The sequence below is a fragment of the Pongo pygmaeus genome, chromosome 6 (assembly GCF_028885625.2).
Source record: "Pongo pygmaeus isolate AG05252 chromosome 6, NHGRI_mPonPyg2-v2.0_pri, whole genome shotgun sequence".
In the NCBI taxonomy this organism is placed as follows: domain Eukaryota; kingdom Metazoa; phylum Chordata; class Mammalia; order Primates; family Hominidae; genus Pongo; species Pongo pygmaeus.
The window spans coordinates 9984982-10011711 of NC_072379.2; the positions used below are offsets into that span (position 1 = coordinate 9984982).

Consider the following 26730-nt stretch of genomic DNA (forward strand, 5'->3'; position numbering starts at 1 on the left):
CTGATCTAATTACCGGTGCATGCAGCCCCCAGTCACGTACCCCCTGCTTGCTCAATCGATCATGACCCTCTCACGCGCACCCTCTTAGAGTTGTGAGCCCTTAAAAAAGACATGAATTGGGCCAGGCGCGGTGGCTCACGCCTGTAATCCCAGCACTTTGGGAGGCCGAGGTGGGCGGATCACAAGGTCAAGAGATCGAGACCATCCTGGCCAACATGGTGAAACCCCGTCTCTATTAAAAGTATAAAAATTAGCCGGCTGTGGTGGTGGGCACCTGTAGTCCCAGCTACTCGGGAGGCTGAGGCAGGAGAATCGCTTGAACCCGGGAGGCGGAGGTTGCAGTGATCTGAGATCACGCCATTGCACTCCAGCCTGGGCGACAGAGCGAGACGCTGTCTCAAAAAAAAAAAAAAAGGAATTGCTCACTCGAGCTCGGCTCTTGAGACAGGAGTCTTGCTGATGCCCCAGGCTGAGTAAACCCCTTCCTTCTTTAACTCAGCGTCTGAGGAGTTTTGTCTGCGGCTCATCCTGCTACATTAATGGAAATACAATGTTGGCCAGGCTGGTCCTAAACGCCTGAACTCAAGTAATCCACCCGCCTTAGCCTCCCAAAATGGTGAGAATACAGGTGTGAGCCACCGCGCCCAGCTGGGAGATGCTGTTAATATTGAAGTCAAGGCATCAGGCATACAGCAGGACTGTAGTTGGTGAGTCAGGCCATCATACTTACAGATGTGGCCTTTGGCTTTTGCTTTGAGGAGAAAGGCATGTCATTGGAGAATTATGGAAGGTGGCACCCATCATCGGGAATGGATATTTACCTAAACAGCATCCCTCTAGCTTCTCAGCTGAGAGTAGATTTTGGGACAAGTGCAGAAGTGGGAAAACCAGTTAGGAGGCTATTGTGAAAGCGGAAGAGGTGATGGTGGCTTGCACTTGGGTGCTAAAATGTGGTTGCAGACTGGTTATAACTTGAAAGTGGAGGCCAGAGGAATTGTCCATGGTGTGGATGTTGGATGTGAGAGTATTCCGGTGTAACCCCAGGTTTCCGGCCTGAGAGGACCACAGGAGGAGCAGGTGGTGGGAGTTTGAGTATTTGGTTTTGGACATACCAAGTTTGAGTTGCCCATTTGATGTCCAAGCAGGGATGGTAGTAGAGCCGGGTGCAGTGGCTCACGCCTGTAATCCCAACACTGTGGGAGGCCGAGGTGGGCGGATCACGTGAGGTCAGGAGTTCAAGACCAGCCTGGCCAACATGGCGAAACCCCATCTCTACTAAAAATACAAAAATCAGCCAGGCGTGGTGGCATGTGCCTGTAATCCCAGCTACTTGAGAGGCGGAGGCAGGAGAATCGCTTGAACCTGGGAGGCAGAGGTTGCAGTGAGCAGAGATCTCGCCACTGCACTCCAGCCTGGGCGACACAGTGACTCCATCTCAAAAAAAAAAACAAACAACAAAAAAAAAACAACAAAAAAAGATGGTAGTAGATTGTTGGCTATACAGCCTGAAGTTCAGAGTAGAGGTCTGGGCTAGAGGTACACCCTTGGAGGCACTATCATATAGATGGTATTAAAACAGATTGGGCTGGGTGCGGTGGCTCGTGTCTGTAATCCTAGCGTTTTGGGAGGCTGAGGTGGGAGGATTACTTGAGCCCAACAGTTCAAGACCAGCCTGGGCAACATAGTGAGAACCTGTCTCTAAAAAATATAAAAAATTAGCCGGGCATGGGTGCATGTGCCTGTAGCTACTCAGGAGGCTGAGGCAGGAGGATTGCTTGAGCCTGGGAGATAGAGGTTGCTGTGAGCTATGATGGTGCCACTGTACTCCAGCCTAGGTGACAGAGTGAGACCAAGTCTCAAAAATAAATAAATAATAAATAAATACAGAAAAAATAGAACTATGAGACTGGATGAAATCGTGAAGGGAGTGGGTATAAATGTTGAAAAGAGGTCAGGCGCGGTGGCTCACACCTGTAATCCCAGCACTTTGGGAGGCCAAGGTGCGCGGATCACGAGGTCAGGAGATCGAGACCATCCTGGCTAACATGGTGAAACCCCGTCTCCACTAAAAATACAAAAAATTAGCTGGGTGTGGTGGCGGGCGCCTGTAGTCCCAGCTACTTGGGAGGCTGAGGCAGGAGAATCGCTTCAACCCAGGAGGCGGAGCTTGCAATGAGCCGAGATCGCGCCATTGCACTCCAGCCTGGGTGACAGAGTGAGACTCCAGACTCTGTCTAAAAAAAAAAAAAAAAAAAGAGAAAGAAAGAAAGAGCTAGGATAGACAACTAATATAAGGAGAGTTTTTTGTTTGGTTAGTTTTTTTTTTTTTGAAATGGACTGTTGCTCTGTCGCCTGGGTGGGAGTGCCTCAGCCTCCCGAGTAGGTGGAATTACAGGCATATACCACCAGGCTCAGCTAATTTTTGTATTTTTAGTAGAGACGGGGTTTCACCATGATGGCCAGGCTGATCTTGAACTCTGACCTCAAGTGATCCTCCTGCTTCGGCCTCCCAAAGTGCTGGGATTACAGGCGTGAGCCACCGTGCCCGGCCTTCACTTCCCTTCTTACCAAGTTTGAGTGTCTTTTTTAAGTGGGGTCTTGCTCTGTCATCCAGATTGGAGTGCAGTGGTGCGATCACAGCTCACTGCAGCCCCGCCTCCCAGATTCACTCTAAACTGGGCTAGGCAGGCCTGGCAAGGCAGTGGGATGTGGAGGGAGTGGAACACAACATTGAGACCCAGTCAAGAAGAGGACCCAGGGCGGCCGCGGTGGCTCAAGCCTGTAATCCCAGCACTTTGGGAGGCCGGGGTGGGTGGATCAACTGAGGGTAGGGTTTGAGACCAGCCTGGAGAACATGGTGAAACCCTGTCTCTGCTAAAAATACAAAAACTAGCCAGGCATGGTGGCAGACGCCTGTCATCCCAGTTACTCCAAGGCTGAGGCAGGAGAATTGGTTGAGCCTGGGATGCGGAGGGTGCAGTGAGCCGAGATCGCGCCACTGCACTACAGCTTTGGGCAACAGAGAGAGACTCTGTCAAAAAAAAAAAAAAAAGATGACCCAGAGGAGACTAAAATTTAGTCAGGGAGAAAGTCTCTGTCAGGCCTGAGCCCAACAGTTCTCTACCTCACTGTATCCCCAGTTCATCCACCCTACCGTCTTTCTACTGTGCCCCTCCCCTTCTCTCTCCCCCCAACATCTTCCCTTCTTTTTTTTTTTTTTTTTTTTTTTTTTTTGAGACAGAGTTTCGCTCTTTCACCCAGGCTGGCGTACAATGGCGTGATCTTGGCTCACTGCAACCTCTGCATCCCAGGTTCAAGTGATTCTCCCATGTCAGCCTCCCGAGTAGTTGGGACTACAGGCGCCTGCCACCATGCCTGGCTAATTTTTGTATTTTTAGTGGAGACAGGGTTTCCCCATTTTGGCCAGGCTGGTCTTGAACTCCTGACCTTAAGTGATCCGCCTGCCTTGGCCTCCCAAAGTGCTGGGATTACAGGCGTGAGCCACAATGCCCAGCCTCTTTTTCCCTCCCTCCCTTCTTTCCTTCCCTCCCTCCCTCCCTTCTTTCCTTCCTTCATTCCTTCCTTCCTTTTCTTTTTTTTTTATTGCGATAAGATCTTGCTCTATCACCCAGATGGGTGTGCAGCCATAGGATCATAGCTCACCGCAGCCTCCATCCTTCCACCTCAGCCTCCTGAGTAGCTGGGACTACAGGTGTGCGCCACCATGCCCAGCTGATTAAAAAAAAAAAAATTAGAGACAGTGTCTTCTGTGTTGCCCAGGCTGGTCTCGAACTCCTGGCCTCAAATGACCCTTCTGCCTCAGCCTCCCAAAGTACTGGGATTATAGGTGCAAGCCACTACACCTTGCCACAGTCTTTTTTGTTGTTTGAGACAGGGTCTCACTCTGTCACCCAGGCTGGAGTGCAGTGACACTATCATAGCTCACTCAACCTCCTGGGCTCAAGGGATCTTCCAGTTTCAGCCTCCTGAGTAGCTGAGACAACAGGCGTGCACCACCATGCCTGGTTAATTGTTTTCTTTTCTTCTTCTTCTTCTTCTTCTTTTTTTTTTTTTTTTTGAGATGGAGTTTTGCTCTTGTTGCCCAGGCTGGAGTGTAATGGCGAAATCTCAGCTCACCGCAACCTCTGCCTCCCGTGTTCAAGCGATTCTCCTGCCTCAGCCTCCCGAGTAGCTGGGATTACAGGTGCGTGCCACCACGCCCAACTAATTTTTGTATTTTTAGTAGAGATGGGGTATCACCATGTTGGCCAGGATGGTCACAATCTCCTGACCTCCTGATCCGCCCACCTCGGCCTCCCAAAGTGCTGGGATTACAGGCGTGAGCCGCCGCGCCTGGCCCAATTTTTTAAAAAAATTTTGTAGAGATGAGGTCCCACTTTATTGCCCAGGCTGGTCTGGAGCTCTTGGGCTCAAGTGATCCTCCTGCCTCAGCCTTCCAAAGTCCTGAGATTACAGGTGTGACCCACTGCACCCAGCTCCTCGCCACCTTCTTGGTGCCAATCAAAATAGTCCTGAATAAAGTCTGACTTACTGTTTTAACAAGAGTCAGATTTTTTTCTTTAATAAGCGCAGTAGAAGAGGTGAACTGAAGAGGAGGGGCTGCAGTCATTGATGAAGACAAGGTCCAAGGCAAAACCACAGACTAACAGGGTAAGGTGGAGGTTGAGATTTACCGAAGCAGAGTTCAGTGACGGACAGGCCAGGGTATGCCGAGGGAGTGCTTATAACTGACCCTGAAAAAGTTTTTTTTTTTTTTTGAGACAGAGTCTCTTTCTGTCGCCCTGGCTGGAGTGCAGTGGTGCGATCTCAGCTCACTGCAACCTCTGCCTCCCAGGTTCAAGCGATCCTCCTGCCTCAGCCTCCTAAGTAGCTGGGACTGCAGGCGCACGCTTGAGTTCAGGAGTTCCAGAGAAGCCTGGGCAACATCGCGAAACCCGGTCTCTACAAAATATTTAAAAATTAGCCAGGCATGGTTGTGTGTGCCTGTGTAGTTCCAGGCACTCGGGAGGCTGAGGCAGGAGGATGCTTGAGCCCTTGAGCCGGAAAGGCTGAAGTTGTAGTGACACGAGATCGCGCCACTGCACTCCAGCCTGTGTAATAGTTCCTGGATCCAAAAAAAAAAAAAAAAAAAAAAAAGGAAATGTTTCCTAATCTGAAAAATCGAAATAGCAGTACCTACCTCACAGAGTGGCTAATTTAATGCAGTGCTATTTGCAAGGGATAATTTATCGAACCTTTAGGCGTTGTTCTAAAGTGCCTATTAAATGCTTACTGAACTTACAGCCTTAGGAGGGACGTTCGAGTTTATGCCCACTTTACATATGAGGACGCGTTGGCAGGCGGTACTGCTGTTCATGGGATCTGTAAAGAGTGAAGAAGGAGTCTCAGCTCTCAGTAGAGTTCACAGGCTCTAGGATTTCTGCTGGAGGTGAGAACACTGTGCAGGGAGGCAAGAAAGCGGGTATCAGACGGTGCAAAGCGACCCTGGGTCCAGATCGGCGGCCAATGGCTCCCTCCGGTGGAGGAAGCGAAGAGCGCAGCTGGATCGGGCGGGAAGGGAGGATCCCTGCAGCGGGTGAGGGGCGAGGCTGGGACCCGGTGGAGGTTCTAGGGCTTTGAAAGGTTGGAGAACTAGAACTCCAGAAGTCCCCGAACGAAGTGGGCCGGAGTTCCCGGTGACGCACCTGGCGCAGGTGTTGCAGCCCCGCCCACCTCCCTGCCGCTTTCCGCCGTCCTCACACGCTCCCTTTAGCGGGGTGGCTGCTCACCGCGCCTCGGAGCTCGGACTGGGGTCCGGCCCCTGCGGCGACGATTGTTTGCACCTAAGTGAAGGAGGCTCCGAGACCCGCGGCCCACGTCCTGCCGGAGACGCTTGTCTGCAGGGCTGCATTGCATCCCCGAGCGCACGTGGAGCTGGAGCAGCGCAGGCTGGGGGAGCGCAGAGGGTCGGGCTTCCCCGGGCGCGCCCACGGGGCGGGGCCGAGGACGGGGACCAATAGCGCGCGCGTGCTGGTGGGGGTGGGGACAGGCTCCGGGCCTGGCATCCCGGTAGCCGCAGCTGTCTTTTCCGGCCCCCGTGCGCTCTCCGCCCGAGGCTGTGCCCCCCGGCTCGCGGGGATCGCCCCCGAGCGCTGCGTCCTGCGGGTGGGTGAGTGAGCTCCCCGCGGCCCCCGAGCTGTGGGGTGCACCTGGCCGGGGAGAAGGATATCTTGGCTCCCTTGCACCCCAGCGGGCGCAAAGGGGCAGGAGCCCGGGTTGGGGTAGGAGGAGGACCCGGGGACCTTGTGTCGCTCGGTGGGAGCCGGTCTGTGTTTCTGTTTTACTAGGGTGTGTTTGGGTTGGTAGAGTTTGTAGGGGGGGTACCTCGTGTGGATGGGAGGAATCTGGGGAGGCTAAGGCGAGGAGGAGGGGGTTTGAGATGGGTTGAGGGAGAGGATTGACGGAGGGTGGGGTTTTGAAAGAGTTGGAAGTTTCTTGTTGCCTGTGGGTGCGGTGATTGCATTGGGGGGCTTGGTAGGGGCAGCTCAGGACACCAAAGGAGAGGATGGGGAAGACTCTCCTGCCGGTAACTTACTTCCCTTTTGGGAGATTTGCTTCCTCTTGCATTGCTAGTTAAGGAAGGAGAGGCTGGAGAAGCCTGTGCGGTCAGAGAACCTTTGCCCCCTTCCAGGACCGGTGCCATCCCTAGTCTCAGGAACATAAGGGAAGGGGTGGCCCCCAGGAGCCGGAAGGGGCCTTGAAACCCCTGCCGACAGGTTTGGGGTACCACTTTTTTGTGGGGCAGTGGCTGGTACCATTTGCAGCCCACGGACTTTTTTGAGTTGCCGGTAAGCAGGGTGTGGGTGCGTTCCTGTTTCCTTGCGGTTGTCTCTTTTTTTGTTTTTTTTTTTTATTGACACAGGGTCTCACTCTGTCACCCAGGCTGGAGTGCAGAGGCATGATCTCGGCTCGTTGCAGTCCTACGCCTCCAGGACTCAAGCGATTCTCCTGTCTCAGCCTCCCAAGTAGCTGTGATTACAGGCATGCACCTTCACGCTTGGCTAATTTTTTTTGTTTTTTTCTTGTGAGACAGAGTCTCACTCTGTCACCCAGGCTGGTGTGCAGTGATGCGATGTCGGCTCACTGCAACTTCTGCCTCCTGAGTTCAAGGGATTCTCCTGCCTCAGCCTCCCAAATAGCTGGGACTACAGGCATGAGCCACCATGCCCAGCTAATTTTTGTATTTTTAGTAGAGACGGGGTTTCACCACGTTGACCAGGGTAGTCTCGAACTCCTGACCTCAGGTGATCCACCCACCTCGTCCTCCCAAAGTGCTGGGATTACAGGCATGAACCACCGAGCCTGGCCAATTTTTGTATTTTTAGTAGAGAGCAGCTCTGTCTTTTGGGGAGGCTTCGGGGTGTTTGATTAGTGGTCTTTGGGGGTGGGCGGGCTCTGTGGGGGTGCTTTTGATGCAACATAATCTCCTTTGCAGGTCACCTAACCCATTTGTGGCTTCCTCTACCTGTGCTCAGCCATGGCCAGCGAGAGCTCACCTCTGCTGGCCTACCGGCTCCTGGGGGAGGAGGGGGCTGCCCTCCCTGCCAATGGGGCCGGGGCTCCTGGAGGGGCGTCTGCCCGGAAGCTGTCCACCTTCCTGGGTGTGGTGGTGCCCACTGTCCTGTCCATGTTCAGCATAGTTGTTTTTCTGAGGATTGGTGAGTGGGTCCTGGGGCAGGTGTGGACTGACTGTAGTATGGGAGGACATGATGGGGAGGGGTGGAGATGGGACTGGGATAAGATTAGGAAGGGGACCCAAGAGAAGCGGTTGGCTGAAGGGTTTGGGGAGGGGCTCCCTGTGGGCTTGCATTTAGCTCCACCCTGGAGCTCTGCAGAACCAGGGGGTGGGGGATATGGGGTGTGAGTCCCCTGTGACCTGATTTGCTGCTCCTGCCTCAGGGTTCGTGGTGGGTCATGCTGGGCTACTGCAGGCCCTGGCCATGCTGCTGGTTGCCTACTTCATCCTGGCACTCACCGTCCTCTCTGTCTGTGCCATCGCCACCAATGGAGCCGTGCAGGGGGGCGGAGCCTACTGTATCCTCCAACATCAATGGACTGGGGTCTGGGCTGTTCTGCCTGCTAGGGAGGGTGTGGAAGGGGCCATTACCTTTGTTGGCTCGGGGGCAAGACAAGTGTTTTTTTTCATTCTTAAAATTTTTTCAAGCTGGGTGCGGTGGCTCACGCCTGTAATCCCAGCACTTTGGGAGGCTGAGGTGGGCGGATCACTTGAGGCCAGGAGTTCGAGACTAGCCTGGCCAACATGGTGAAACCCCGTCTCCACTAAAATTACAAAAGTTAGCTGGGCATGGTGGTACCCGCCTGTGATTCCAGCTACTTGGGAGGCTGAGGCACGAGAATCGCTTGAACCTGGGAGGTGGAGGTTGCAGCGTGCCAAGATGGCATCACTGCACTCCAACCTGGGCAACAGAGCAAGACTCTGACTCCCAGGCTGCAGTGCAGTGGCGCCATCATAGCTCACTGTGATCTGGACTTCCTGGGCTCAAGTGATCCTCCTGTCTCCGCCTCCTGAGTAGCCAGACTATAGGCATGTACCGCCACCCCTGTTTAATTTTTAAATATTTTGTAGAGATGGAATCTTGCTATGTTTCCCAGGCTGGTCTTGAATTCCTGGCCTCAAGTGATCCTCCTGCCTCAGCCTCCCAAAATGCTAGGATTACAGGCGTCAGCCACTGTGCCTGGCCTGGCAGGGCAAGTTTTAATAAATGTGCAGCAGGCAGGCTGGTATAGTGAAGGAGATCAACATTGCCCTGCAGGTTGATGCCAATTTCTAGTCCAACAATCTCATGTGTTAGGCAGTGATTGTTTTACAGATGCAGAAACTGGCACTCAGAGGATAGGAGTGACTTGGGCAAAGCCACATGGCTGGGGCCTGGCTGCACTCGGGTTCCGTGCTTGGAGCTATGGCAACTTCCTCACGTCCATTTCAGTCTTTTCCCTTAATGCTCACCCCTGCTTCCATTTTCAGTCATGATCAGCCGCACACTGGGGCCCGAGGTTGGGGGCAGCATCGGGCTCATGTTCTACCTGGCTAACGTCTGTGGCTGTGCCGTCTCCCTCCTGGGGCTGGTGGAGTCTGTGCTTGATGTCTTCGGGGCCGGTCTGTGCTCTGTCCGATCTGGGCAGTGCTTTGGGTTTGCAGGGTCTGGGAGTGTGGGATCATGAGGGAGAAGGTCCTCTCCAGGAGAGGGGCAGACTGAGCCATTACTTTGGCTTTCTGGAGCTTCTGCTGTGTGGCCAGCATCGTGCAGGAGATGTGGACATCCCTGAGATTGTCCTTGCCTACAGGGAGCTAACCATCTAATCAGAGAGACCGGGCTAAGATTCTTAAAATTGACAGAGACCACCAGGGAGAGCTAAGATGCTAGGATGGAGCTAAGAGGGAAGTGGGGAAGGTGGTCTCTCTGATAGCAGGTGGGCAGAGGAGGGCTCGTCTTGCTTTGGGTCATGGTTGGGGCTGGGTCCCTTCTTATTTATTTATTTATTTTGAGATGGAGTCTTGCTTTGTCGCCCAGGCTGGAGTGCAGTTGTCCGATCTTCGCTCACTGCAACCTTTGCCTCCCGGGTTCAAGTGATTCTCCTGCCTCAGCCTCTTGAGTAGATGGGATTACAAGCACTCACCACCATGCCTGGCTAATGTTTGTATTTTTAGTAGAGACAGGGTTTCACCATGTTGGCCAGGCTGGTCTCGAACTCCTGACCTCAAATGATCCACCTGCCTCAGCTTCCCAAAGTGTTGGGATTATAGGCGTGAGCCCCGGCAGACTGCCCCTTCTTTTTTTTTTTTTTTTCTTGAGACAAGGTCTCTGTCACCCAAGCTGGAGTGCAGTGGTACCATCTCGGCTCAATGCAACTTCTGCCTCCCGGGTTCACACGATTCTCCCACCTCAGCCTCCCAGTAGCTGGGACTACAGGCATGCCTCCCTACACCTGGCTAATTTTTGCAGTTTTTGTGGAGCTGGGGTTTCACAATGTTGCCCAGGCTAGTTTTAAACTCCTGGACTTAAGCGATCCTCTCATTTGGCCTCCCAAAGTGCTGAAATTGTAGGTGTGAGCCACCCACCATGCCCGGCCGGTGGGGTGCCTTAGGATCGGGCCTTCTAACTCTGTCCCTACCTCTCTCCAGATGCCACAGGGACCAGTGGGCTCCGGGTCCTGCCCCAGGGCTACGGCTGGAACCTGCTGTATGGCTCCCTGCTGCTGGGCCTTGTGGGTGGGGTCTGCACCCTGGGAGCCGGCCTCTACGCCCGGGCCTCATTCCTGACATTCCTGCTGGTCTCCGGCTCCCTGGCCTCCGTGCTCATCAGCTTTGTGGCTGTGGGGCCGAGGGACATCCGCTTGACCCCTCGGCCTGGCCCCAATGGCTCCTCCCTGCCACCCCGGTTTGGCCACTTCACCGGCTTCAACAGCAATACCCTGAAGGACAACTTGGGTGGTGAGCTGGGCACTGCCGTGGCAGGGATCTCAGGGTGAGGGGTGGGCAGGCGTCGGGGCTGGGCCCTTAAAAAAATCTCTGGATGAGCACAGGTGTCAGAGGGACTGGAGGGCAGGAGGTCTGGACTGCAGAGCAGTGCAATTTAATTCAAGCCTGTCTAGTGTGTGCTTGGCCGGTGGGGCAGGAGGAAGCCCACAAAACAGTCCCTGCTTTAGAGGAACTTGTGTTCTAGCTGAGGAGAGACGTGCATTCAGGAATCAGTTAAATAGCACAGGAAGGCCCAGCATGACTTAAACAGATCAGGATCTCCCAGGAGTGGAGAGAAGGGAGGCCTGACTATGGGCTGGGGAGGGCAGGAGCTGGGGAGCTGGAGGTGGCCTGAGATAGACGGGTGGGGGATTCAGTCAGGAGCTGGGAGCAGAGAGAGAAGGCATCTCAGGAAAGAGCTTGAGACCACGTGCGGTGGCTCACGCCTGTAATCCCAGCATTCTGGGAGGCCGAGGCAGGAGGATCACCTGAGGTCAGGAGTTTGAGACCAGTCAGGTCAACATGGTGAAACCCTCTCCCCGTCTCTACTAAAACCACAAAAATTAGCTGGGCATGCTGGCTTGCACCTGTAGTGCCAGATACTCGGGAAGCTGAGGGAGAATTGCTTGAACCCAGGAGGAGGAGGTTTCAGTGAGCCGAGATTGCGCCATTGCACTCCAGCCTGGGTGACAGAGTGAGGTTCCGTCTTCAAAAAAAAAAAAAAAAAATTAAATAAAAATACAAAAATTACCCAGGGGTGGTGGTGTGCGCCTGTAGTCCCAGCTACTCAGGAGGCTGAGGCATGAGAATCTCTTGAACCCGGGAGGCAGAGGCTGCAGTGAGCTAAGATCGCCACCACTGCCCTGCAGCCTGGGCTTCAGAATGAGACTCCGTCTCAAAAAAATAAATAGGCTGGGTGCAGTGGCTCCCGCCTGTAATTCCAGGACTTTCGGAGGTCGAGGCGGGTGGATCACCTGAGGCCAGGAGTTCGAGATCAGCCTGGCCAACATGGTGAAACCCAATCTCTACTAAAAATACAAAAATTAGCCAGGCGTGGTGGTGGGCACCTGTAATCCCAGCTACCTGAGAGGCTGAGGCAGGGGAATTGCTTGAACCTGGGAGGCAGAGGTTGCAGTGAGCCGAGATCGCACCACTGCACTCTGGCCTGGGTGACACAGTGAGAATCCGTCTGAAAATAAATAAATAAATAAAATTAAAAAGTTAGATGGGCATGGTGGTGCACACCTGTAGTCCCAGCTACTTGGCAGACTGACGCAGGAGGATCGCTCTAGCCCAGGAGGTAGAGGTTGCAGTGAGCTACCATGGTGCCACTGCACTCCAGCCTGGAAGACAGAGCGAGACCCTGTCTCTAAAAAATAAATAAATAAATAAATAAAAGGGCGTGGATTAGGGTCTGGAGGGAGGAATATCGGAGCACTGGGGGGACGTGGCAATGTGTCTGGCGGACCCAGGGCCAGTGCAGGAACAGGCTGGGGTCTTAGTGAGGGCAGTGCAGGGGAGGCAAGAGGACCGTGGGAATGTGTGGAGAGGGTGGCTAAGAGGCCTGGATCCCTGAGAGGGATGCTGATGCGCTCTCCTCCCTGGGAGGATCCTCCTAGCTGGCTATGCTGAGGACTACACCACGGGAGCCATGATGAATTTTGCCAGCGTCTTTGCTGTCCTCTTTAACGGCTGTACAGGCATCATGGCTGGGGCCAACATGTCAGGTGAGAGTCCCCGCCTGCTGCCTCCTGGGGGTTTGGGGCTGCCACCATGAGGGACCCAGGGGGATGGCTGGAGGGCTGACCTCACTCCCTCTGCTCCCCCCTCTCCAGGGGAGCTGAAGGACCCCAGCCGGGCGATCCCTCTGGGCACGATCGTCGCCGTCGCCTACACCTTCTTCGTCTATGTCCTGCTTTTCTTTCTCTCCAGCTTCACTTGTGACAGGTGTCTGGGGAGGGATGGGGGTGGAGTGTCAAACAAGATTGGTGCACCTGGGTGACCAGGGGAAACACAGGCTGGGGGGCTAGGGAGCAGAAACCCAGCTTGTTGGGGTGGAGGGTGGCTACCGGCGATTGACAACCTATAGCCAGCAGCTGCCATGGACCCAGTACAGTTGCAGGCACTTAGCTTGGGAGTGAGGGTGGGTAGTGGCTTTCTACCCAGTTTGCATTTCCACAAATATTTGGCCTCTTGTGCATATACCATTAGGTATGACAGCCGGGTGCAGTGGCTCACACCTGTAATCCCAGCACTTTGGGAGGCTGAGGCAGGAGGATCACTGGAGCCCAGGAGTTCCAGACCAGCCTGGGCAACAGAGCAAGAGCCTCCCTGCAAATACAAAAATTAGCCGGGTGTGATGGCAAATGCTTGTAGCCCTGGCTACTTGGGAGGCTGAGGTGGGAGGATTGCTTGAGTCCAAGAGGTCGAGGCTGCAGTGAGCTATGATTACAGCACTGCACTTTAGCCTGGTGGTTGGAGTAAGACCTTGTCTCTTAAAAAAAAGAAAGGAATGACCACTGAGTGATTAAATCCAAGGCCGCCCAGTGAATACCAGGCGTATCCCTTTAGCACATTTGATATCTGAGTCTGATCCTTAAGATCGGGGCTGGAGATTTTCTTACCCCGTGACGCATGATCATTCGTGTCCTCCTTTCCCTCCTTCCTAGGACCCTGCTGCAGGAAGACTATGGGTTCTTCCGCGCCATCAGCCTGTGGCCCCCACTGGTGTTGATCGGAATCTATGCCACGGCACTCTCAGCATCCATGAGCTCGCTCATTGGTGCCTCCCGCATCCTCCATGCCCTGGCCCGGGATGACCTCTTTGGTGGGTTCTCTGCTTCCTTGCTGGCTTGGAGCATGCCCTCCCTTGTCTGTCTCTCCGTCCCCGCTGAGCCCTGGCTGATGTGTCTGCTGTGGATTCTGTTTTTCTAGGAGTGATCTTGGCACCGGCCAAGGTTGTGTCCCGAGGGGGAAACCCCTGGGCGGCTGTACTGTATTCTTGGGGACTGGTGCAGGTGAGCCTTCTTCTTCAAGGGGCCCTTTCCCTCACCCCACCAGCTGGCAGGATGGGGATGCAGTTAGATGCAGGCTGGGAGACAAATGCAAAGACAAATGCGTATGCACTTGGGGGTGCACTGGCGCTCTGCAGGGTTCACTGGCACTTTGTGGGGTTCACCAGCACCTTGCAGGTTGCCCCAGTGCTTTGCAGGGTTCATTGGCACCCTGGGGGGTTCACTGGCACTTTTCGGGGTACACGGGCATTTTGCAGGGTTCACTGACACTTTATGGGGTATACTAGTATTTTTCAGGGTTCACTGGCACTTTGTGGGGTGCCCCAGCACTTTGAGGCATTCACTGGCACTCTGTGGGAGGTACCAACACTGTGTGGGGGTTCACTGGTACTTTGGAGGTTTGGTGGCACTCTGTGGGGGTGCATTGGCCCTTTCTGGGGTTCATTGACACTGGGGCTGCACTTGCACTTTGCAGGACTCACGGGCACTTTTCAGGGTTCATTGACACTTTGGGGTGCACTGGCACTCTCTGGGGTTCATTGACACTTTGGGGGTGCGCTGGCACTTTGCATGGTTCACTGGTACTTTCCAGGGTTCACTGACACTTTGGGGGTACACTGGCACTTTCCGGGGTTCACTGACACTGGGGATACACTGGCACTTTTGGGGTTTAATAGCATTTTGGGGGTTCATTGACACTTTGGGGGTACACTGGCACTTTGCAGGGTTCACTGGCACTTTCTGGGGCTCATTGACACTTTGGGGGTACACTGGCATTCTTTGGTGTTCACTGGCATTTTGGGGGTGCACTGGCACTTTGGATCAACGGCACGCCTCTTGGCCCTTGCCCAGCTGGTGCTCCTGGCTGGGAAGCTGAACACGCTGGCCGCTGTGGTCACTGTCTTCTATCTGGTGGCCTATGCTGCCGTGGACCTGTCCTGCCTGAGCCTGGAGTGGGCCTCGGCCCCCAACTTCCGGTGAGAGACTCAGAGATCTGTGTCCCCAGAGAGAAGAAGGGAGGAATGGGAAAACAGGGAGGACTTGGGCTCAGGTGTGGGGCCAGGGACTGCAGCCTCGTGTGCGGCCAGCCCTGAGTTTCCGTCCCTCCTCCCCTCCATGCCTGCAGCCCCACCTTCAGCCTGTTCTCCTGGCACACCTGCCTGCTGGGGGTGGCCTCCTGCCTGCTCATGATGTTCCTCATCAGTCCTGGCGCGGCCGGTGGCTCCCTGCTCCTCATGGGTCTGCTGGCTGCCCTGCTCACCGCGCGAGGAGGCCCCAGTAGCTGGGGCTATGTCAGCCAGGCCTTGCTTTTCCACCAGGTACGGGGAGCTGGTGGGGCGGTGGGGAAATGGGAGGTGGTCAAAGAACCCCCTCTCTCTTTGGCTGGAGTTGGTGCTCCCATCCAGGAGGCGCTGAACGGGGCTGTGTATTTGATCCTGCCACTTCCCCACCACCTCACCCCTATACCCAGGTGCGTAAGTATCTGCTCCGGCTGGACGTCCGGAAGGATCACGTGAAGTTCTGGCGGCCCCAGCTGCTGCTCCTGGTGGGGAACCCCCGGGGTGCCCTGCCTCTGCTGCGGTTGGCCAACCAGCTTAAGAAGGGGGGGCTCTACGTGCTGGGCCACGTCACTCTGGGAGACCTCGGTGAGCTGCCCTCCCACTCACTCACTCACTCCCATCCTTCTCTCCCCCTACCCTTTTTTTTTTTTTTTTTTTGAGATGGAGCTTCGTTCTGTTGCCCAGGCTGGAGTGCAGTGGGATGATCTTGGCTCACTGCAACCTCCACCTCCCAGGTTCAAGTGATTCTCCTGCCTTAGCCTCCTGAGCTGGGATTACAGGCACACACCACCATGCTTGGCTAGTTTTTGTATTTTTAGTAGAGAAGGGGTTTCACCATGTTGGCCAAGCTAGTCTCGAATTCCTGACCTCAAGTGCTCTGCCCATCTCGGCCTCCCAAAGTGCTGGGATTGTAGGTGTGAGCCACCACAGCCAGAACCCCTCCCCACTTTTTTTTTTGAGACAAGGTCTCGCTCTGTCACTCAGGCTGGAAGGCAGTGGTGCCATCATAGTTCACTGCAGCCTCAACCTCTTGGGCTCGAGTAATCCTCCCGCCTTGGCCTCCTGAGTAGCTGGGACTACAGGTGTGTGCCATCAGGCCTGGCTCATTTGTAGAGATAAGGTCTCTTTATGTTTCCCAGGCTGGTCTGGAACTCCTGGCTCAAGCAACCCTCCCATCTTGGCCTCCCAAAGGGCAGGGATTACAGGCATGAGCCACAACACCAGCCCCTCTGCCCCTTTTATCTCCTTTCCCACGACCCCTCCAAGCAGCCATAGCCCTGCCCAGGCCCATCTGTGATTTGGATTCTAGGAGACCTTGAGTTTGGCCAACACTGGCTACCTTCCTTTCCTTATCTTCTCTGTAGACTCCCTACCCTCGGACCCTGTACAGCCGCAGTACGGGGCATGGCTCAGCCTGGTGGACCGTGCCCAGGTGAAGGCTTTTGTGGATCTAACCCTCTCACCCTCCGTGCGCCAGGGGGCTCAGCATCTGCTGCGAATCTCTGGCCTCGGTGAGCTGCTTCTCCCTGGATGCCCTCGGCCCTCCTCTGTGGCCGCTTCAAATCTCCGCTCCCCTCCCCTAGAGAGTCAGCCTCAGATTGCAAACTGCAAAAGGACCTTATAGTCGAGAGCAGATAAGACAGTGCTCAAAGATAATAGCCTCAGACAGTGTGTGATAAGGTCTAATAGGAGATGCTAGGGACTAGCGATGGGGTGGGCGATGCTGTTGTGGTTTTTTTTTCCTTCTTCTTTTTTTTTTTTTTTTTTTTTTGAGACGGAGTCTCGCTCTGTCTTGCCCAGGCTGGAGTACAGTGGCACGATCTTGGCTCACTGCAGCCTCCGCCTCCCAGGTTCAAGTGATTCTCCTGTCTCAGCCTTCCAACTATCTGGGACTATAGGCGTGTGCTACCATGCCTGGCTAATTTTTGTATTTTTAGTAGAGATGGGGGTTTCACCATGTTGCCCAGGCCAGTGTTGAGTGTGATCTACCTGCCTCGGCCTCCCAAAGTGCTGGGATTACAGGCATGTACCACTGTGCCTGGCCTTTCCTTCTTTTTTTTTCTGATCCAAAAATTGGGGCATGGGCACTGAAGAGTGTATTTTTGGAGACAATGGAGCATTATTTGAATCTCCAGCTGCCTCATCAAATCAGATGGTTTTTAACCACCAGTGTTCAGACGAAGGCAGGCCAGCCACTATACACTGATATGGCCAGCAAAGGTTTTGCAGAGAGATGGTAATTCATCCAGACTTTGAAAGGAGTTGGGATGTAGGAGATGTAACATGTCTCCCCTGCCCCTGCCACCCAAAGCCACAAAGGATGCCGGAGGCTGTGTGGGGCGGACGTTTGTGGATGGAGCGGTGAATTCTTAGCTTTTAGCGCTGAGGCCACCAGGGTTATCTATGCTCAGTCACTGCCTTCTCCCTTAATCCTGGACCAGTGCCCGTCACCAAAGTGCATGCTTCCTTCTCTATTCAGAGTCTGGCTAAAGTTCAACAATGCTGGACACTGCCCAGTTCAGTGTAAATCAGAACCCTGGGAAATACTCAGGAGGGGGTGTGACTAGTTTATTTTGCAAGATCAGCTGGAATTCACACCTGCTGAGATGTTTTGGGGTGTCGTCAAGCATCATTGACCCACAGAGCATCTGAGAGCCTGGTCTTCACTTTTTGTGCAGAGACCACAATGCTCATGAAATTTTTCCTGTGGAAGATATCAGGTCGGTGCAAAAGCAGTTGCGGTTTTTGCCTTTTTTTTTTTTTTTTTTGGACAGGGTCTCACTCTGTTGCCCAGGCTGGGGTGCAATGGCACGATGTCGGCTGACTGCAACCTCTGCCTCCCGGGTTCAAATATTCTCCCATCTCAGCCTCCCAAGTAGCTGGGACTACAGATACACACCAGCATGTCCGGCTAATTTTTGTATATTTTTGGTAGAGACGGGGTTTCACCACATTGCCCAGGCTGATCTCGAACTTCCAACCTCAGGTGATCCGCCCGCCTCAGCCTCCCAAAGTGCTGGGATGCCATTTTAATGGGGGAAAAAAAACCGCAATTACTTTTGCACCAACCTATTCCAATAAAAGGAAAAGTATTTCCTTTAAATGGTGGATTCTCCTGTCATAGTAAATTTGATTTATGGGTTGAGCAATGTTTGTTTCGTGAGAAGGGGTCTTGGAAGAGGTCTCCGCGTCTCCCTGTAAACTCAGCCTGGTTCAAGGGAGCAATTATCCGATTCCACATGGGTTGTTCAAAAATTAAGAACCAAGAGCTTGTCAGCAGGGACTTGGAGCATTGTGGTTGGCACGTGCCCAGCTCGGTGGCTCAGAGTGTGGCCTCTCATGCTGGGTGAAGGCAGATTGCGTTGACCTACCTGCCCCAGTACCTACCAGATGTGAGCCTGTGGGCAAGTGACTTCATCGCTTGGTGCTTTGGGCTCCTTATCAGTAAAAAGAGGAGACCAAATATTACCTACCTCATAGCATTACTTCAAGGTTCAAATAAGTTAAAATACAAAGTGCTTTCTACAGGACATAGCCCCTGATAAGCGGATACCATGCAATGAACCACCATGATTAGGGTTTCAGTAAAACCTACTAGGGTTAGGGTTTACTGCAGTAAACATACTGGGTAGCCCTGTTTCTTTTTTTCTTTTTTTTTTTTTTTTGAGATGGAGTCTCGCTCTGTTGCCCAGGCTGGAGTGCAGTGGCGTGATCTCGGCTTACTACAACCACCACATTCTGGGTTCAGGCAATTCTCATGTCTCAGCCTCCTGAGTAGCTGGGATTATAGGCGCCCACCACAATGCCTGGCTAATTTTTGTATTTTTAGTAGAGATAGCATTTCACCGTATTGGCCAGGCTGGTCTCAAACTCCTGACCTCAGGTGATCGACGTGCCTCAGCTTCCCAAGATGCTGCGATTACAGGTGTGAGCCACTGCACCCTGCCTGGTCCATTTTCTCATCTTCCCATAGCAGAGTCTGGGACGCTATTACCCTGGGGATTCAGGCCATGAGCTTGGCTGATCAGGGTGTCTGGTTTGCATAACCGAGTCAAACTCGCATCCCCTACCATGAAAGAGATGCCCCGCTAGAAGCTGGGAGTGGACAGCATCCTACTCTCTATAGAATTGGAGTGCTCATTAGTGGCAAGAATCCTAATGCGAACTTTGCCTGTTTAAGTGGAGGAGATTAGTCACCGAGATAATAAAATAAATGCATGTGAAAGTGTTTAGGAAAAATGAAAAGTCATTATGCAAATGTGCAGAATGTTGCTGTAAGAGCCCGTACACAGTGGGAATGTCATACCTATGGCTGACGCACCTTGCTGTCAGTGTGTGGGAGCGTGGTGTAAACTTAGCCTGTGAGCCTGACTCCTGTCTGTTCCTGCCTTCCCTGCTCTGCCCCCAGGTGGCATGAAGCCCAACACGTTGGTCCTGGGTTTCTACGATGACACTCCACCGCAGGACCATTTCCTGACGGACCCGGCTTTCTCTGAGCCTGCAGACAGCACCAGGGAGGGCAGTTCCCCAGCTCTGAGCACCCTGTTCCCTCCTCCCCGGGCTCCTGGGAGCCCCCGGGCTCTCAGTCCCCAGGACTACGTGGCCACGGTGGCCGATGCCCTCAAGATGAACAAGAATGTGGTGCTGGCCCGGGCCAGCGGGGCCTTGCCCCCTGAGCGGCTGAGCCGGGGGTCTGGGGGCACCTCTCAGCTGCACCACGTGGACGTGTGGCCCCTCAACCTGCTGCGGCCCCGGGGTGGGCCCGGCTACGTGGATGTCTGCGGTCTCTTCCTGCTGCAGATGGCAACCATCTTGGGCATGGTGCCCGCTTGGCATAGTGCCCGGCTCCGGATCTTCCTGTGCCTGGGGCCTCGGGAGGCGCCTGGGGCTGCCGAGGGGCGGCTGCGGGCACTGCTGAGCCAACTGAGGATCCGGGCTGAGGTGCAGGAGGTGGTGTGGGGCGAGGGGGCCGGGGCTGGGGAACCCGAGGCGGAGGAGGAAGGGGACTTTGTGAACAGTGGGCGGGGAGACGCAGAGGCAGAGGCCCTGGCACGCAGCGCCAACGCCCTGGTTCGGGCCCAGCAGGGGCGCGGCACAGGAGGAGGGCCGGGTGGACCGGAGGGTGGGGATGCTGAGGGCACCACCACAGCCCTCACCTTCCTGTACTTGCCTCGGCCACCAGCCGATCCCGCCCGATACCCCCGCTACCTAGCTCTACTGGAGACTCTAACCCGAGACCTGGGCCCCACGCTGCTGGTTCATGGGGTCACTCCAGTCACCTGCACTGATCTCTGATGCCCCTGCCTCCAGGGCTAGGTAGAGAGGGCCCAGGCAGGCGGCCTATCCTGATCCTTGGAGGAGGAAGAGGAGGAGGGAAGCACTGTGTCCCATGGCCCTGCTCTTGGGAGGTGGAGCCCAGGGGAGGTTTGAAGGGGATCCTGGGCTTGGGCATCACGCCCACCTCCTTTGGCAGAGGGACCCCAGCACACTAACTCTGGGCGGCTGTCCCCACCGTGCAGGGGAAGGAGTCCGCAGCCTCCCTTCACTGGTGCCTTGACGCTAGGGGCCAGGCCTCCTCCGTGACTCTGGGCTACCTCAGTTTCCCCATTTTGGCAAGACTCACCGGCCCACTGGGGTGGTGATGTTTTCGTTCTGTTTTATTTTTCTAACTCTGCTGACCATGAATAAAAGACCAAAACACTACAGGCTGGCTGAGCAGTGCTGGTGGGTAGCTGAGAGGGAGGGGGTGGGAAGGGAGAGCTCTGCAGAGGGGTGGAGATCGGAGCCTTCAGCCTCCCGCAGTGAGGCTGCCACGTGCAGGGCTGGGGCGCGGGGCCCGGGTGCATCCGTGGACTTGGAGGCTGGCTCGGGCCCACACCTTCCATCCCCAGCTGCCGGCAACCCCCAGTGACTCGGGCTCCCCCGGAGAGCCCTCCCCTCTCGGCAGGAGGGGGCCGATTCGGGGAGAAATGGCAGTTTAGGGCCTAGGGGGCCACGTGACCCTCCCCCAGGAATGTGGTGACGTCATCGGGGGCGTGGTCGTCCCCAAAATTAGGGAGGAAGAGGAAAAAAAAAAAAGCCAGAAAAAGTTTTCTTTTCTGGAGTCCCAAACGAAGTGCGGGACGGAAGAAGGAGTGAAGGCCAGAGGCTCGGGGCTTCAAGACCGCTGTCTGGAGGCCCCCGTTCCAGGCCATGTCGGGGCCCACCTGGCTGCCCCCGAGGCAGCCGGAGCCCGCCAGAGCCCCTCAGGGGAGGGCGATCCCCCGAGGCACCCCGGGGCCACCACCGGCCCACGGAGCAGGTAAGGCAGCCCTCGTGAGACAGAAGAGCCACCCAGCTGTGGCGCTCACCTCTGTCCTCCGGCTCCAGTCTCCCACCCTGCCTGCTTCCTCCTGCCCCTTCCCCAAGCCGGGGGGAACAGCCGCCTCCGCTCTCTTGGGACCCTAGATTTGGGGGAGGAGGTAACAAGGGGCGGAGAGGGCGGCTCCCCAAATGTACACCCCTCCTGTCCTCCGCCACCCCACCTTTGATCTCTCTTCCCTCAACCCAGCACTCCAGCCCCATCCCAGGGTCAATTTTTGCCCACTCCCATCTGAGCAATGTTACCAGGCCCCAGGGGGACCGGAGGATCGGGGGCCGGCCTGGGTGGGGTCCCATGGAGCACTCCAGCGCACGCAGGTGAGAACTGGGACTGTGGGGTGGGACTTGCGGGGTCCCCTAGAACCGAGTCTGAGGGACCCAGGACAGGAGAAGGCCTATGGTGATTTGCATTCTTCCTGCTCTGGCTCCATCCTCAGGGGCTCCCTGCAGACAGAGGGGGCCTTCGCCCCGGAAGCCTGGACGCCGAGATAGACTTGCTGAGCAGCACCCTGGCCGAGCTGAATGGGGGTCGGGGTCATGTGCCACGGCGACCAGACCCACAGGTGACTCTGCCCCTCCTCTTCATCAGCACCCTGCCCCCTTCTCCGGACTCTCAGACCCAGCCCGATCCCCCCATGTGTGTAATGTGCACCCCAGCATGGAGGAAGCGTGGCTGCAAGTACCAACATGTCAGCCACTTGAGGACCGGACCTTGTCAAATGCAAAAAGCCTATGCTTCCCCACACCCAGGGTCATTTCCACAAATGTGGGTCCTGGAGTGGAGTCCTTGCTTACGACTTATGGCCTGCGTTTCTCCTCAGGCATACGAGCCCCCGCCACCTCCTGCCTACCGCACAGGCTCCTTGAAGCCGAACCCAGCCTCGCCGCTCCCAGCGTCTCCCTACGGGGGCCCCACTCCAGCCTCTTATGCTACCGCCAGCACCCCGGCTGGCCCGGCCTTCCCTGTGCAAGTGAAGGTGGCACAGCCAGTGAGGGGCTGCGGTCCACCCAGGCGGGGAGCCTCTCAGGCCTCTGGGCCCCTCCCAGGCCCCCACTTTCCTCTCCCAGGCCGAGGTGAAGTCTGGGGGCCTGGCTATAGGAGCCAGAGAGAGCCAGGGCCAGGGGCCAAAGAGGAAGCTGCTGGGGTCTCTGGCCCTGCAGGAGGAGGAAGAGGAGGCGAGCACGGGCCCCAGGTAAGCCCTGGGAAACTGGGATTTCAGGCCCTACAGACAATGGGACACTGATTGGGTGGGGTGGCTGGTGGTGTTTTAGGGGGCTTTTTTTTTTTTTTTGAGACAGAGTTTTACCCTTGTTTGCCCAGGCTGGGGTGCAGTAGTGCCATCTTGGCTCACTGCAACCTCTGCCTCCCGGGTTCAAGTGATTCTCCTGCCTCAGCCTCCCAAATAGCTGGGATTACAGGCACGTGCTGCCACACTTGGCTAATTTTTGTATTTTTGGTAGAGACGGGATTTCACTAAAACCCCAGTTTGTTGGCCAGGCTGGTCTCCAACTCCTGACCTCAGGTGATCTGCCCGCCTCAGCCTCCCAAAGTGCTGGAATTGCAGGCGTGAGCCACCACACCTGGCCAAGGAGCTGGTTTTGGAGCAGAGTCAGAGATCTGGGATGTGGAATAGGTAAGGGCAAGGCGGTGCGGGCGAGCAGGATAGAACTGCCCATTGGGGCTGAGCGCGGTGGCTCACGCCTGTAATCCCAGCACTTTGGGAGGCTGAGGCGGGCAGATCAGCTGAAGTCGTGAGTTCCAGACCAGCCTGACCAACACGGAGAAACCCCGTCTCTACTAAAAATACAAAATTAGCCAGGCGTGGTGGGGAGGCAGGAGAATCACTTGAACCTGGGAGGTGGAGGTGGTGGTGAGCCGAGATCGCGCCACTGCACTCTGGCCTGGGCAACAAGAGCAAAACTCCGTCTCAAAAAAAAAAAAAAGAACTGCCTACAGGCCCCTGGGCTGAGATGTTCTCAGATGAGCTTTCTAGCTGGAACTGCCTGGCCACCTTCAGAGACATTACAGCAGTCCCCAATCTTTTTGGCACCAGGGACCAGTTTTGGGGAAAACAATTTTTCCGTGGACTGGGGAGGGGGATGGGAGTGGGGTGGGAGGGGGATGGTTTCAGGATGATTCAAGCACATTACATTCATTGTGCACTTTATTTCTGTTATAATAATAATAGAATATATAATATATAATATATATAATTGTTTCGGTATATATATACAGCTCACCATCATGTAGGATCAGTAGGAGCCCTGAGCTTGTTTTCCTGCAACTAGACAGTCCCATCTGGGGGTGATGGGAGACAGTGACAGATCATCAGGCATTAGATTCTCATAAGGAGCTCGCAAACTACCTCCCTCGAACGCACAGTTCACAATAGGGTTCATGCTCCTATGAGAATCTAATGCCACTGCTGATCTGACGGGAGGCGGAGCTCAGGCAGTAATGCAAGTGATGGGGAACGGCTGTAAATACAGATGAAGCTTTGCTTGCCCATTGCTCACCTCCTGCTGTGCGGCGCACTTCCTAACAGGCCATGGCCTGGGGGTTGAGGACCCTGGTATTACAGCATCAGGAGCTAGAGTAGGACCGAGCCCCTGATTCCCACCTTTCAGGTGCCCCTGAGCCAGCCTCCAGAGGATGAGCTGGACAGGCTGACAAAGAAGCTGGTTCACGACATGAACCACCCGCCCAGCGGGGAGTACTTTGGTGAGCTGAGGCTGTGGAGTGGGTGGGACGTGGGAAGGGAGGCTGGGAGACAGAGGGACAGTGGCTTCCTGGGTCTGTGAAGACTGATGCTGTTTCTCCCTGTCCTCAGGCCAGTGTGGTGGCTGCGGAGAAGATGTGGTTGGGGATGGGGCTGGGGTTGTGGCCCTTGATCGCGTCTTTCATGTGGGCTGCTTTGTGTGTTCTACATGCCGGGCCCAGCTTCGCGGCCAGCATTTCTACGCTGTGGAGAGGAGGGCGTATTGCGAGGGCTGCTACGTGGTGAGTGGCTGGGGCTCGGGGGAGGGAGTCAGCGGCTGGATGCAGGGAGCTTCCATCCAAGGTGGGAGCTAGAGCGTCCAAGCCCAAAGGAGGAATGGTGCTAAAAGCCAGGCGACTGAAAGTGATGTACAAACAGGGAGGAATTCTGCAAGTATCAAGCAAGTAGCTTAACACTGCTGGCTGAAGGGAAGGACGCAGCTCTTACAAGTGTGGAGCATCTTACAGTTAAAGAGAATATGTTAGATTCCCATGACACCCCTGTGAGGCAGGTATTACTACTGATTCCTGTTTTTCTTTTTTCTTTTTTTTTTTTTTGAGACAGAGTCTCGCTCTGTTGCCCAGACTGGAGTGCAGTGGCATGAACTCTGCTCACTGCAACCTCAGCCTACCCTGGTTCAAGCGATTCTCATACCTCAGCCTCCTGAGCAGTTGGGATTACAGGTGCCCACCACCACACCCAGCTAATTTTTGTATTTTTAGTAGAGACAGGGTTTCGCCATGTTGGCTAGGCTGTTCTGAAACTCCTGGCCTCAAGCAGTCCGCCCACTCTGGCCTCCCAAAGTACTGGCATTACAGGCGTGAACCACTGCACCCAGCCTGATTCCTGTTTTTCTCATAGTGTTTAAATACTGTGTATAGTGCTGGGACCTGAACTCAGATCTGCTCAAGTCTGCCTTTCACCGAATCACATGCAGGGGGCTGCAGAAATTAGATGGCTGCGTTGCTGGGGGTCCTGTTGAGCTGCCATGGCTCCCGCCCGCTCCTAGATCTTCCTGCCTTCCTTCCTAACAGGCCACCCTGGAGAAATGTGCCACGTGCTCCCAGCCCATCCTGGACCGGATCCTGCGGGCTATGGGGAAGGCCTACCACCCTGGCTGCTTCACCTGCGTGGTGTGTCATCGCGGCCTCGACGGCATCCCCTTCACGGTGGATGCTACGAGCCAGATCCACTGCATTGAGGACTTTCACAGGTCAGGCCCGGCCTCCACCTTGTCTCACAATGTCTGACCTTTCCTGTCTCTCTCATCTCTTCATGCCCCAGGACTGTCTCTTCCTGCCTCCAACCCTGGCCCTCCTTCGTTCTTTGTTATTGTTATTTTTTAGAGACAGAGTTTCACTCTGTTGCCCAGGCAGGAGTGCAATGGCATGATCATAGCTTGCTGCAGCCTCCAACTCCTGGGCTCAAGTGATCCTCCCACCTCAGCCTCCTGAGTAGCTGGGACTACAGGTGCACACGCCACCATGCCTGGCTAGTTTTCTTCGTTTTTTTTTTTTTGAGATGGAGTCTCACTCTGTCACCCAGGCTGGAGTGCAGTGGCACGATCTCAGCTCACTGCAACCTCCGCCACCTGGGTTCAAGTGATTCGCCTGCCTCAGCCTCCCGAGTAGCTGGGATTACGGGCGCATGCCACCACGCCTGGCTAGTTTTTTTTTTTTTTTTTTTTGTATTTTTAGTAGAGACAGGCTTTCATCATGTTGGCCAGGCTGGTCTCAAACTCCTGAGCTCAAAGTGATCCACCTGCCTCGGCCGCCCAAAGTGCAGGGATAGCAGGCGTGAGCCACTGCACCCAGTCTCCTTCTTTGTATTTTAATAAAGACAGCGTCTTGCTGTGTTGCCCAGGCTGGCCTTGAACGCCTGGCCTCAAGTGATCCTCCTGCCTTGGCCTCCCAAAGTCGGGGGATTATAGGCTAGAGCCACTGCACCTAGCATCTCTCATTCTCTTTGACATCATCCCTTCCCCAAGACCTAAGGCCATTCCTCTAGCCTCTCTGATTCCCTCCTGTGCCCCACATTCTCTGGGTTCCATTGTTGGTGCCCTGCAACCCCAAGGCTTGATGGCCTTCTTGGTTCTCTTCCCCCGCAGGAAGTTTGCCCCAAGATGCTCAGTGTGCGGTGGGGCCATAATGCCTGAGCCAGGTCAGGAGGAGACTGTGAGAATTGTTGCTCTGGATCGAAGTTTTCACATTGGCTGTTACAAGTGCGAGGTCAGGGGCCCCCAGCACGTGCAAGGGGCTGGCAGTGTCTAGGGTGCTGGGTAGAGCATGAGAGAGGGGGAACACAGAGGTCTGGGGTTGATGGAAATCTGTTGCTTCTTTTTTTTTTTGTTTGAGACGGAGTCTCGGTCTGTTGCCCAGGCTGGAGTGCAGTGGCACGATCTTGGCTCACTGCAACCTCCACCTCCCGGGTTCAAGTGATTCTCCTGCCTCAGCCTCCTGAGTAGCTGGGATTACAGGTGCTGGCCACCATGCCTGGCTAATTTTTGTATTTTTAGTAGAGATGGGGTTTCACCATATTGGCCAGGCTGGTCTTGAACTCCTGACCTTGTGATCCGCCTGCCTCGGCTTCTCAAAGTGCTGGGATTACAGGCGTGAGCCATCGCGCCCGGCCAATTGTTGCTTCTTTTTCAACAGGAGTGTGGGCTGCTGCTCTCCTCTGAGGGCGAGTGTCAGGGCTGCTACCCGCTGGATGGGCACATCTTGTGCAAGGCCTGCAGCGCCTGGCGCATCCAGGAGCTCTCAGCCACCGTCACCACTGACTGCTGAGTCTTCCTAGAAGTACCTGCTGGGTTCTCAGTTCCAGTTCCCATCCTTCGATTGATCACTCTCCCTGACATCCACCTGTATGACTTCGTCACCAAATGCTATCTCCTTTCTCCAATCAAGAAATAATAATCCCTCGAGTTTACAAAACACTTCCAAGTCTGTTGTCTCATCTGATTCTCCCAGTAGTCCATTACAAGCCCAGTCGTTGTT

General features: G+C 55.0%; 2 protein-coding genes across 15 annotated transcripts; both read left to right on the forward strand.

Annotated features, from left to right (window-relative positions):
- Positions 1 to 6018: 6018 nt before the first annotated feature.
- On the forward strand, positions 6019 to 20318 carry SLC12A9 (solute carrier family 12 member 9). Of its 14 annotated transcripts, none has more exons than XM_054496410.2 (15): positions 6033 to 6165; positions 6943 to 7041; positions 7496 to 7718; positions 7960 to 8094; positions 9047 to 9178; positions 10205 to 10513; positions 12160 to 12267; positions 12376 to 12487; positions 13210 to 13367; positions 13475 to 13557; positions 14407 to 14531; positions 14681 to 14873; positions 15026 to 15200; positions 15980 to 16126; positions 19024 to 20318. In XM_054496410.2, the coding sequence occupies exons 3-15, from the start codon at positions 7538 to 7540 to the stop codon at positions 19908 to 19910; spliced, it is 2745 nt and encodes a 914-aa protein (XP_054352385.1). In that variant the 5' UTR covers positions 6033 to 6165; positions 6943 to 7041; positions 7496 to 7537; the 3' UTR covers positions 19911 to 20318. The 14 variants fall into 14 exon arrangements, with proteins under 14 accessions (XP_054352386.1, XP_054352387.1, XP_054352385.1 ...); XM_054496413.2 differs by having other exon boundaries at positions 6038 to 6169; XM_054496411.2 differs by lacking the exon at positions 6943 to 7041 and having other exon boundaries at positions 6019 to 6169.
- A 102-nt stretch (positions 20319 to 20420) lies between these two features.
- TRIP6 (thyroid hormone receptor interactor 6) lies at positions 20421 to 26669 on the forward strand. The gene is made up of 9 exons (XM_054496426.2): positions 20421 to 20916; positions 21166 to 21293; positions 21413 to 21538; positions 21797 to 22168; positions 23604 to 23697; positions 23807 to 23976; positions 24769 to 24947; positions 25842 to 25962; positions 26389 to 26669. The coding sequence occupies exons 1-9, from the start codon at positions 20808 to 20810 to the stop codon at positions 26518 to 26520; spliced, it is 1431 nt and encodes a 476-aa protein (XP_054352401.1). The 5' UTR covers positions 20421 to 20807; the 3' UTR covers positions 26521 to 26669.
- The last annotated feature ends 61 nt before the right edge of the window (positions 26670 to 26730 follow it).